The 13,153-nt window shown below is 36.5% G+C and overlaps 1 protein-coding gene across 1 annotated transcript in view; it reads right to left on the bottom strand.

Moving 5' to 3' along the window:
- megf6a (multiple EGF-like-domains 6a) overlaps positions 1 to 10,073 on the bottom strand; it is a 52,221-nt gene extending 42,148 nt beyond the window's left edge. The window contains 2 exon segments of the mRNA XM_048178386.1: positions 236 to 358; positions 9,647 to 10,073. Of these exon segments, the coding sequence (XP_048034343.1) occupies positions 236 to 358; positions 9,647 to 9,806 (283 nt within the window). The 5' untranslated portion in view covers positions 9,807 to 10,073.
- Between the last annotated feature and the right edge of the window lie 3,080 nt (positions 10,074 to 13,153).

Raw genomic sequence — 13,153 nt, 5'->3', positions numbered from 1 at the left:
TACAGTACAGTACAGAACAGTAGCAAACATTCCACTATTAAGAAAACAAGAGGCTCTTTGATTCCCACTCATACACAGAGCTAAAGGTGGGGACCCCTGCTTGCTTTGAAGAGAAACCCGTTCTGTGAAAGCAAACTTTTCTTAGGCCGTGATGATTACAGTCTCTAAAGCTTTGGATGCAGGCCAGTCTGTCAGCTCTCTGTCAGTGACCTCTCACGACCCCCGAAAGACTCACCTATGCAGGTGCGGCCATCAATGTGGAGGCGAAACCCCGGGTTGCACTCGCAGTAGAAGGAGCCTCTGGTGTTCACACACCTATGTTGGCAGCCTCCGTTGTGAACCTGGCACTCGTCAATATCTGAGGAGGAAAATGTAGACACATGAGGCCACACGTTGGAATATGGTTTGATTCCTGCACAGGCTTTCAAAGCCTTCACACAAGAAAACAAACATAAGTCATTCTGACTTCCTAAATTAATTTATCCACACCAGAGAAAACTGCAAAAGTGTTAATTTAGCTTTGTCAGTCACTGTTCAGATCCTTTGTAATTGAAGTAACCTCCAATGTTTTAGTTTTTAGTTTTTATTTTATAAATTATGAATCAAATTTAAGTCAATTATTAATCATAGAGCATATTTTAGCGGATAATTTTAAAGAAAAAAACTATTTTTTCTAGATTAAAACTGTTTTAAACAGTTCTTTGTTAACGTCTTGCTGTATATATTTTTTTTCTCATCACAATTATGTTTTAATTAAAAGCATTTAATTGTTGTACATTTTTCATTCTGTCTTCTTTTTGCTAAATAGATCAGGAAACCCTTAATTAACTAACATTTTTGTCAGTAATTTCATTGATGAGATTAAAAGGATAGGATTTTATTATCATTTACGTACTCTCATGTCATTGTGTATGAACACGCAAACAAAAAAAAATATTAAAGGTGCCCAAGAATGCTTTTTCACAAGATGTAATATAAGTCTAAGGTGTCCCCTGAATGTGTCTGTGAAGTTTCAGCTCAAAATACCCCATAGATTTTTTTTAATTAATTTTGGGGTATCATTAACTATGCACTGATTTTTTCAGCGCGCCGCCCCTTTAATTCGTGTGCTCCCTGCCACACGAGCTCTCGATTATATAGCACATTTACAAAGTTCACACAGCTAATATAACCCTCAAATGGATCTTTACAAGATGTTCGTCATGCATGCTGTATGCATGCTTCGAATTATGTGAGTAAAGTATTTATTTTGATGTTTATATTTGATTCTCTATGAGTTTGAGGCTGTGCTCCGTGGCTAACGGCTAATGCTACACTGTTGGAGAGATTTATAAAGAATGAAGTTGTGTTTATTATACATTATACAGACTGCAAGTGTTTAATAATGAAAATAGCGACGGCTCTTGTCTCCGTGAATTCAGTAAGAAACGATGGTAACTTTAACCTAATTTAACAGTACATTAGCAACATGCTAACGAAATCACTATCACTAAAAATATCATGCTATCATGGATCATGTCAGTTATTATTGCTCCATCTGCCATTTTCGCTGTTGTTCTTGCTTACCTAGTCTGTTGATTCACCTGTGCAGATCCAGACGTTACTGGCTGCCCTTGTCTAATGCCTTTCATAATGTTGGGAACATGGGCTGGCATATGCAAATATTGGGGGCGTACACCCCGACTTTTACGTAACAGTCGGTGTTATGTTGAGATTCGCCTGTTTTCCGGAAGTCTTTTAAACAAATGAGATTTACATAAGAAAGAGAAAGCAATGGAGTTTGAAACTCAATGTATGTCTTTTCCATGTACTGAACTCAACTATGCCAAGGTAAATTCAAATTTTGAATCAAGGGCACCTTTAAAAAGAAGCACTAAGACATTTTTCAAAACAACATCTTTTGTCTTCCAAAGAAAGAAAGAAAGTCATGCAAGTTTGGATTGACATGAGGGTGAGTAAATATTGCATTTTGGGGTGAACTTTCCCTTTAAAGTATAAGATTGAATTTCTGAAAGTGCACTTATGAAAATGTGGAAATGTCCAATCTGCACATAATGAAGATCTCTAAGTGAATAAGCTCTTTGTGTTCTGTTTGACTCAGGCCATGTGTCTTACAATCACCCTGACCTTTAAAATAGTGTTGCCTATGTTTAATTTAATAACAGTAACAGGGCTTTTCCCAACGATCAGGTTAGGATCAGTGTTGACAATCTGAAACACAGGATTCATTTTTTGTTAATTATGTATGATGCATTTAAAAATGTCAAAACACTGCTTTAAAATGTGGCAGCAGTATAAGCGTTAAGTGAGTTTGAATAGATCTGACAAGATGTTTGACTCAGTACAGTCTACCTTCATTTAATATTCCGTATATGTCATATATAATTAACATTCTTGACCCAGTGAATCCCACTGAGTATTTAGGGAATAGATACAGAGGGGAGATTGTACAGGTGCAGTGCTGACCTTATAGAGAGCTCAGAGAAAGCCCTGCTGGTGAGAGAATGTAATGCCAGCAGACTGTGTCAGTGAGTGAGTTATGTGCTCTGGGCTCTAACTCATGTACCAAAAGGATTTTGAGAGTTTAAGTGATATTATATGGAGGAAAAAAGCCTGTAACATCAATATGAACTAATAGTAAGATTTACTTCCGCATGAATATAATTAAATTAGTAGAATTAATTAATAATAATTAAATGAACAGTTAATCACCACCAAAAACTCATTATTTATATGTAATTTTAATGTATTTATTAATCATAAAGATTTAAAAAAAAAAAAAAAAAAAAAAATTTGTATTCCACTGAAAAACTTAAGAGCATTACAGGTTTGAAATGACAAATAATGACATAATTTTTCTTTTTGACTTATTCCATTCAAATACTCCCTTCACATAGCTACTTGCCCTATAGTTTCATATATCTTTCCAAGAGATACAGTGAAAAAGCCATGAGAACATTTTTTGTACTTGCTTTAATCCTCTTTATCTATATCCATGAATTGGCCGATGAACGTTGTGGACAAATTAATGGAGGACTATATTACTCCAAGGGGTTTGCAAACTTTCTTCCACCTCCTTAGAGCATATGCAGAAATGGCTAATATTCTCTAAGCAAGAGTAATTTCCAGGACAAATAATACCCATATATTAAAATATAGTTACTCTAACTGTAGAGCCAGAGGGAGCTGTGGGATCCATGGCGAAGATGGAAGAATCCAAGGAGAGGATAATTCAAAATAAATAAGAGTTACTGCAAACTATAATGAGGTGTCTTTAACTACTAACTTTTTGGAGTTCAATTTAAACAAACCATAGTCATTTATGCATTAAATAGTCCATTTTGTATTCCAGAAGTACTCCTCAGACAGATCTACTGTTATAAAATGCTCTCCTGTGAAGCATTAATGTGTGAAGGTGGTTTAAGTTCATCTCATCATATATCATTTAAGTTCAGCTCATCATATATATGTGTATAATGACAGTTTTTATAATTTAAGCTTTGAATGATAATCTTACACAACCATACCATTAGCCAGGAAGATGCAAGTGATGGTCCATTTGACTGCAGTGGTTTTACTGATTAAGACTAAACCTTAAAACACTAAACCAGGCATTTAGACAGACCGGCTGACCCTGAGCAGTTCTGACTGATAAAAGTGCTTTGATTAAGTGCAATATCAGGCCAAGAGAAGAGAAGATTAAAGCTAAACATGCTAGTCCATTGAAAAAGTATCTTAGATTGCACAATTATAATAATATTAATAATAATATACAAAACAGTAGAGTTGTGTCTTGTTGCTAGACAGATTGTTTACTTATCGTAATGGACTGTAATGGAAATTAGCATTGTAATTAGCTAAACCTACAAATTTAAATCTCAAATCAATATTTCATGTCCACATATTTATTTATTTGCTAAGTAGCCATGAAATAAGTGGGTAAGCGTACAGTCAGCTGGTCATGATCCCAAAATAAACCCTTTCAGGCTAATATAAGAACTCTCTGTGGTCCAACTGGCTGTATATTATCCCTTACTTATTTAAACCTCAATGACATATAACAACAAATCTGGTTTAGATTTGGATGATGGTTAGAGCAGTTGTTATAGGCTTATGTAAATGCGTAGCATGCAGTTTACTTCAAATAATTGACACTAAAGATGGATCACTTCTGTATTGTTGCCAGACAAACAACTACACTGCAAATAGAATGTACAGCCAAGAACTAGATGAAATCCATATTTGATTTAGAACAAACAAGTAATTATCTGACACAGGGGACACATGAATGTGACATAAACAAAGGGCAAAATATCACTGTGACTAAATAAAGGCGTAAAGAGGCTGACTTTTACATTAGTACTTTTTCAAATGTTAAAATACTTTCTCCTGTCCCAGCTTGATATGTAGAAACAACTATAAGTAACAACTATACAGTAAGTGATATTTGTAGGTTGATTTTGCCAAAAAAGTGGTGTTTGCGTATCCCGACCAGCCCAACACAGCAGCACTGGCTCAACCAATGGTATGAGTTTTGGGGTGGGACTATCTGCTTGTCCAACCAATGACTGGAAAGGCAGGAAATGATGCAAAAACGAACCTTGATTGCTCAACTTTAGTCTTTATCTAAAGTCACTGTGAAATCAAAACTGACAACTCTCCTTTTTTTATGGAATATTGCAGTATTTATTATAAATAATTTATCCATGTACATATTTATTTTTCATGTGCGCTCATAATCTTTAATAAAACATAACTTCCCCTCCCTCTTGCAGCGATATCTCTTCTCTTCTTTGATGATGTGTTTACTGGCGCAAGGGCGGGACAACCGGTCACTCACACATGACATCACAGCAATAGCAAACCACAATGATCCAATCAGTTCCCGACGGACAAAATCAAGTCCCGCCCTACATTTTTTCTTGTTCAAGAAGCCCTTTTACTCCGTTATACATCACAATATAGGGAAGAAAAGACCATCGCAAATTCCATTTCATGCCGACTTTAAAGGATTAGTTCACTTTCAAATAAAAATATACTCACCAACATGTCATCCAAGATGTTCATATCTTTCTTTCTTCAGTCGAAAAGAAATTAAGGTTTTTGATGAAAACATTCCAGGATTATTCTCCTTATAGTGGACTTCAATGGCCTCCAAACGGTTGAAGGCCTTCCAAGAGGTTCCGCCAAAACCGCACTTTCGTATTCTTCAAAAAGCTTACACTGTATGTCCTACACCTTCCCTGTTCAACTTACGGAACGAACACGGCGCCAGTTCCATTTTTTCCGTAAGTAGAAGGCATAGGCATTCATTTGTTTTCGACTGAAGAAAAAAAAGACGTGAACATCTTGGATGACATGGGGGATGAGTAAATATTATCAGGAAAATTTTATTTGAAAATGAACTAATCCTTTATGTTTAGAGCAGCTCTTCACAGTATGGGATTAGAGTCAAGACTGTCCAACAGCCAACCCCCCACCCCTCTAAAAAAAAAAAAAAAAAAAAAAACAAGGAGTAAGATGATAAGATACCATGAAGGTAATTGAGACCACCTGTCCAGGAGAGCCTGAGGGAACCTTAATTACAAGAGTGCTGTACACAACTGCAAAACTGAACTCAGACAGACAAGGTCCATTCACAGCAGCAGGATGTAAATAAACAGAGAGTTTTTAAACGAGACTTATGAAATGCAGTAATTCATATGAGAGCCCAGCTGTGGAGCCAGCAGTGGCCCATGGGCTCTCTATACAGACCCCTGCAATTCATTACACAGAATAGTTACTATTATGTTGACGTGCATAGAGAGGAGTACAGTGGAGTCCACAAGCGAAAATGCTTGCATTTTTCTAATTTAATATACATTTTTAAATTACAAATATTATTAATAGCCTAAAATTTTAAGAGAAATTAAATAAAGAAATAATAATTTCAGAATGTCTTAGTATTTGGTTTGTCTCCCTTTGCTTTAAAGACAGCAGAACTCAAGCTGAATGAACTCCACAAGTTTGTCAAATCTAATGATCATGTTCTCCAGCATTCTGAGAAGAACATCTTAAGCTTTATTTGAAGAAAGAACATCTGACTGCCTGTACATAGAGTCTCATGATCAATGCCTTACTTTGATTAGTGATCTAGACAAACTGCAGAATCTGAAATATTTCCTCTTCGATTCATGTCAAACTTTAAAACCGTTTATTTTCAGGTTAAAATCTCAGAATTTCAATGTGGTCTCAGACTTCTGGATCCCATTGTGCACAAGGTAATTAAGAAACCCACATTTCAACCAAAATAACAAATGTTATGTTGTTTGGCCCTCAAAGTCCTACAGTTATGTGAGGTGCAGCTGGGACACTGCAATTGAAGAAGGTAAAATCAGTGACATATGTGAGCTTGAACTTCTCAGGTCTACAGGTTAGAAAAACAACTGCTTCTTATCACGATAAGCTCTGAAACACTGGGTTCAGATCACTGACCTTTGCTTTGAAGTTTAGCAAAGATCTGGCTTGATATCATAGATGTGAGCCACGCTTGAATTTCGCATTACTACCTGTATTAGGTATCATAAGTAAAGATGATCAGAGGAATTCTTATAGGAATGAAAACTAATGGACATCTCTTACTGCAGGCTGATTATGCCAAGCCTCCCTTTAATCCAAAACACGCTTCTCCTTAATCTTGCATTCCGTCTAGGAGAGCGTTACCCATTCAAGACCAGCTCTCCGTTTAAGGTCATGAAGAAAACCTTTTTTTTTTTTTTTACATTTTTCAAAATATTTATGTAAAGATAAAAGACCCAGAACAAGACAAACAGCTTAAGTCTAGCACTTAGTCTAATTGTGAGAATTTGCAACATGCACCACAGTTCAGAAGTTTGGGGTAAATACGATTTTTTTTTAAATAAATTAATATTTTTATGCAACAAGGATGCACTAAATTTATAACGTTAAAAAATATTTCTATTTCAAATGAATGCTGTTCTTTAACTTTCTATTCATCAAAGAATCTCAGTTTAAACAAAAATATTAAGCACCAAAACAGCATATTAGAATGATTTCTGAAGGATCATGTGACACTGGCTTCTAAAAATTCAGCTTTGCCATCACAGGAATAAATTACATTTTAAAATATATTCAAATAGAAAAGTTATTTAAATTTTTTATTGGTGTTTTTACTGTATTTTCAACCCAATCTCACGGCAATTCGTACGTATTTTACGAGGTGGCTAATTCATACGAATTCGTACAAAATCACTCGTACGAATTAGTATGTTTTTTGCTAAATCGTACATATTTTACGAGTTGCCAAATTCATATGAATTTGTACGAATTACCTACCCCTAACCCCGCCCCTAAACCTAGCCGTAACTAGGGTTTAGACAAATTGTATAAATTCGCATGTGTGAGGTCGTACAAATTCGTACGAATTAGCCAACTCGTAAAATATGTACAAATTGGTCGTAAGATAGCATTGGTACACTGTAAAACTCAATTAGTTCAGAATACTCAAAACATTTGAGGAAACGTATTACCTAGTTAACTAACTTATTTTTTTTTAAGTTAGTAGAACTTAATTTTTTTGTGACAAGTGGGGCGGGGCCGAGAGCCATGGAAGTGGAGCAAGGCCAATGTGGTGCACAAGTGTCTCTCATTAACAATCACATCACTGGCATTCCTTCGCTCCCACAGTTCTCAGCCTCGCCCCACTCAAGTACATATAGTTAATTTACATAAACATCACATTCAGATCTTGGTTAAATGTTAGTTAGCAAAAAACACATGCTATTATAACTATCAAAGAGACTGAATGGTAACCCTACAAAACTAACATAACAGAACCCCCTGTCAATCCCAACATAACACAACATTAAACACTAACTTATGTCTCCCTATGTTAATCTTATGCAAAAACACACAAAATAACACTTAATTTCAATATTTATACAGTCTGATGCAAAGCATGCTGGGAATTAGAAATCTGCCGCAACTAAAACAGTTTAGTTTACTTGAAATATGTCAGTGCTGTGAACTCAAAAGTAAAAGAAAGTTTTAAATACTCATAACAGTTAATTTAGCTGAACTAATTTGTTTAATTTAAGTTTGTCCTACTCAAACGAATTAAGTATTTTGAGCATTAGGGTTTGTCACGGATTGCACAGAGACAAGAGAGTAAGATCCATGTGCAGCTTTGTTTATTAAAGGGTAATCCAAAACGTAATCCAAACAGGCAATGGTCAAACTCCAGAGAAACAGTCCATACAAAATAAATAAAACAAACAAACAGAGAATCCAGTGACAAACACGTTTTTTCCATAACAAAAGCAGAAACAAACTCAGTATAAATAGACAGAACACTAATAACATAATACAAGACAGCTGGGTGCAATGAAGTGATAATGAGTCCGGGAAGTGGGTTATGGGAAATGAAGTTTAAGGTGAACAATAGTCCATGTCGGAGTGCCCTCTGGTGGCTAAACGGGGCACTCCAACTCATGATCATGACAGGGTTTACAGTGTATTTTTGATCAAATAATTGCAAGCTTGGTGAGACTTCTTTCAAAACTAAAAAAAAACGGTTTATTTAATGCTATCCAGAGCTTGTGAAAAAAAATTACATTCTTTAAATGCTTTACTCACAATGAACTTATATGACACTGTAGGAAAGAAATAAATTGTTTACTTTCTTTTCCTATTATGCAGTCATCAAAACTTTCCTTGTAGCAGCTGTGGGAATCCTCACTTAAATGAGTTTACACTTAAAACACTTAAAACACAAGCACTTTTCTGCACAATTTGGCAGCAGAGACAGAGAGAGTCAAGAGTGAACATTGTCTACCTGATCCGTGAGATCTTAGCGTGTGCCATCTTCATAGGTGGTGCAAAAGATATAACCCTGAGGGTCTTTTGAAACTCACTGATCCCAAACACAACAAATCGTTCCAACAGACCAGTATTTCTACCAAATGAATAACATGCATGGTACAAATGTTCCTACTTTATCAAAGGTAACACTGTAATGAATTCTAGGAGGACAAATGCTGGAAGCTCAAGTTAATTTACTCTGGTAAAGCAAACTCATAGTTGTTCTAATGATTGGTTGTGCTCTGACAGTCTCCCTAAACTCCCAAAACCCGAAAAAATTTAGAGCAAATCCATAAATCAGTGTCCAACTCTGAAAATGAGTTTTCAACACAGCCTAAAGTATTTGCCATTTAAGAGTGCAAATGAAATATTACTAACTCATCATAATTATATTGTTTTAATACGTTGCAGGTTTCTAAAATTGAGTATTTGGCCAACAATACTGTACCAGTTTATTATTTGTGTTGTTACACATCTGACATCTGTTCACTGTGAGTGAAGGCATTATCGTCTCCAGTCCTTCACGGTGAATTACTAGTGCTGAATGAAGCTCCTTTTATCACAGCCAAGACATTACCAAATCATACAGCGTGTTCAAGTTCTGTCCCAGAACTTCTCTGAACTAATGTGTTCCACCACATTCCAGCTCTTTGAATAAAAAAAACATGACAATAACTTAAATCTAATTAGATCTTATATGATAAATAACGGTAACATTTCCCTCAAAAGGCAGAATCAGTTCACTAAATCAACTCAATCGATTCACAGTGAATCCAGTTACACTCACCTGCCCCCAAGTGTCTTGTGTTGTATCCATGATATCCGTTGAAGCAGGTGTAGCAGTTCCTGTGATAGTAGCCGTAACGTGTATTCCCAGCACCCAAACCTGGGACCAGCTGTGTCCAGAAGGTAAATACGAGCACTAACCTTATCCAATCTGACAGCATTGTCCAAGCGCAATATGTTATAGACCTCACTCAAATAGAAATAAATAAGATCATGCAAAGAAAACAAGATAAACACACTCTCAGCATGTCCATTATGCAACAGGAGAGAACAACTGCTGCTGTGGGCTTGAGTAGCTATTTAAATAAGCTGTGTGTCCTGGCATCAGAGTCAAGTAATTTCATTCTCTCTCTCTTTCTCTCTCTCTCTCTTTCTGCATTGACAGACATGTATTTTCTAGTGGCTATGTGTCTCCTGATATGTCTCCATCGCCTGTGTGCAGGGCAGGCCTCCACAGTCCCACCCTCCTGTCTGTCTCTGCTCCTCCCTGAAATCCAAGGAAATCCTGAGCTCTTAGGTACTGACACTGAGATGTTTACCAAATTTATAAACTTGCAGTTCACTCAAAACAAAACAGTGAACAGAGGAGATTTTCAATATTGGGCACATATTCTGGTCACTTTTGCTTTTACTACATTGAGCATTTCTTTTAATATTGGATGCAATTAAATAAATTATGACCATTGGGAATAATTGCCAGAGTTGAGCAGCATGTAGAATTGAACTGAAAATGCCTTTAAATTCTGTTATAGATTCAATTATAGGGGCAGATAGATCAGAAAAGAAAAGAGCCAAAGAGCCTTTAAATCTCATACAGCCTTTCCTGTCACAAGCCCAGTGATTTATAGGGCCTTGGTTATTCATACTCTTTACATCAATTCATCTTATTGTTACAGCTGAGAAGTTAACAGAAATTCGAATGAGCCACAAATAGCCCTAGTTTTGACAAGCTGTTGGTCCAATGCAGTGGACCCTGAGAGAAAACATGGAAAACTAATTTACAGGGGGGTAAAGGGGAACCAAAAAAAAGCTAAAACGCTGCACTTAAACAAAGTATGGTATAGACTTACAAAATCAAAATACTTAATGGAAAGAAAGCCTGCCAGTGCAAACATGGCATATATGCTTGCAGTATGAGATGCATCTTGCATCTTGAACAACACAGAAATCTATCCAAAGTGACAAGGACAAGGAAATGCATAGTTAAGTAAGAGGAAAAGCATGCAACAAAGGTTGTATCAGTTTTTCCAGAGGATATGAAGGTTGAGAGGAGTTTAAAAGGTGCAGCTGGACACAATTCGAGCGTCTCTTTTCATGTGAGTTTTGTGAGTCAGATGAAAGGAAGGTCACTGCACGTCTTATTCTCTGTGTGGATGCCTTTGTGTCAGTGAAGCGGTCTAAAACACTGCCAGGTGTGGGTTAAGGCTCATCTTAAACCATTTGATTAAATTACATTAATAATGACACATTGAGGCTTCCCTGAATTACAGAAGGCAATTCACAGATGCACACAATATAATGGTAAAACACACCATTATTCTGCAGCTATTTATTTGGAGAAAGGTATTCATGTCACACCGAACAGTAAGACATGCTGCTGCTGTACAATATAGCATACATGAATTACCCGTAACAGATCTATACAGGTGGAGCTGGGGAAGGTGGAGGGTTTCTGAAAGCACTATGCACTGCTAAGGCAAATGTTACCCATGTATTTGAAGCATAGACTGTAAAAAAAGATGGACGCCGCGACGCCGCTTCCTTCCATTGTATTGAACTGAAGCCAAAACGGACGCCGATGGGTGCTGACACGTTACGCAAAAACGTCAAAAAAAAAAAAAAAAAGTTTGGAACCTGGGCATGCGCAGAAAGACTCGTCAGTGGTGCCCGGAGGTGGAGTCGCGGTATCAAACTTCCGCCCAGACGGCTGCGTCATCATTGATGTATTTTAAATAGACTATATAAATTATATGTAATTTAAAATTCTACCTATAAAATAATAGGCTATTCTGTTTCTAGAGCAATAATATTTTTGAAACAGCAAATTCAGTAGATGAACTCAATATAATATGCCTCTAGAAACTCTAAAATGTCAGAAACGGTCCTGCCATTTTAAATAAAATGTTTAAACTAACGTTACAGGAGATCGATTGCTGTAGACAGTGCTCTATAATTAATAAGAGTAGGCTATCATTAGTTTTATCCTGCTAATTATTATTTTATACCCATAAAAATAATTATAACTGCCAGATAACGATCACCTGCTGTTTTCCGTCATGGCTAACGTTAGGCGTGTTATCTTAACTAATAACGTTTATTAATTAGCTTATGAAGTCCACATTTAACGTTATAGAGAAAAGCTCAGATATCTGTCAGATCCTGTAGGTCAGTTAGTACAGTTTACTGCTGAACAGCTCATTTTGTCGGTGTGAAATAACACAGAAATTGAAAATTAATAGTTATTTATTTATCTTCAATCTCCCCTCGAAGCTCCGACAGTCCTCAGACAAGCTGCCAATCAACTGTGAATCACGATGACACGCCCTGTTTCTATAGCACCAAATTGCTAGCTAAAATCAAACTTATCACAAAAACGAACAATTCAATATAAATCAGCGTGATAACAACTACCTTAAATGACCAAAACCATCTTTCGGAAAATTTTATTTGAAGCATAATTTATTTTTATGTTTTAACTTAAGTCTCATTCGTCTGCATTGAGCGGGCGGGGTTTATGACCTGTACTGCATCCAGCCTCCAGGGAGCGATCAAAGAGCCCGCAGCTTCACTTTTCAGGACGTATGAGGCACACCCGATTTGAAGGTTGAGAACGCAAGCTCATCGGCTATTGATACAGCAGGAACCAATCAGCTGTGTCATATAGATGATGTGATTATGGGCAGGTTGAGTTAAAGGACCTATTAGCTTGCGCCATCTAGAGTTTCATGACAGAACTTTGTATTTAGAAATATTTACTGAGAAAAGCCATCAAATGAAGAAAATTAAGATGGCGTAACTAAATGAAATGATGTAATTTTCTTTTATGGGGATGACTTTCGTAGCAAAATATGTGCTGCTTGGGTGTTGACTGAAGAGTTGAAGAGCCTTACTGATGGGGTTGTGGGGGTAAATAAGATACAAAATGTTGGGAAACACTGACAAAGAAAACAAAGAAAAACATGGGCCAGTGCCACTGAATGTGCTTATACTTCTAGCTTGACCAGAAAGCATTTGAAAAATCAATTTTCACATGATTTTATGCTGATTGTAAAAGAAGCCTTACTTCAGTCTTGCTTATGAATGGCAAGTGAATGAAAAGCACCTGCTTGTTTTTTGCTGGAACCAAAATCATTGATCCTAAAATATACATTAAACTAAAATGAGCATAAAATCAGTCCCATTAAATTACAGTCGGAGGCTCTGTTTAAGCTGGGAAGACTGAGAGAACAAAAACAATCAGTCCTCCTCCATAGATCTAATCTCAGAATGTCCACATGTGTCTTGCTCC

The sequence above is a fragment of the Megalobrama amblycephala genome, linkage group LG24 (genome assembly GCF_018812025.1).
Source record: "Megalobrama amblycephala isolate DHTTF-2021 linkage group LG24, ASM1881202v1, whole genome shotgun sequence".
NCBI lineage: Eukaryota > Metazoa > Chordata > Actinopteri > Cypriniformes > Xenocyprididae > Megalobrama > Megalobrama amblycephala.
The sequence above is the reverse complement of the archived record's forward strand: the minus strand, read 5'-3'. Positions and strand labels throughout refer to the sequence as shown.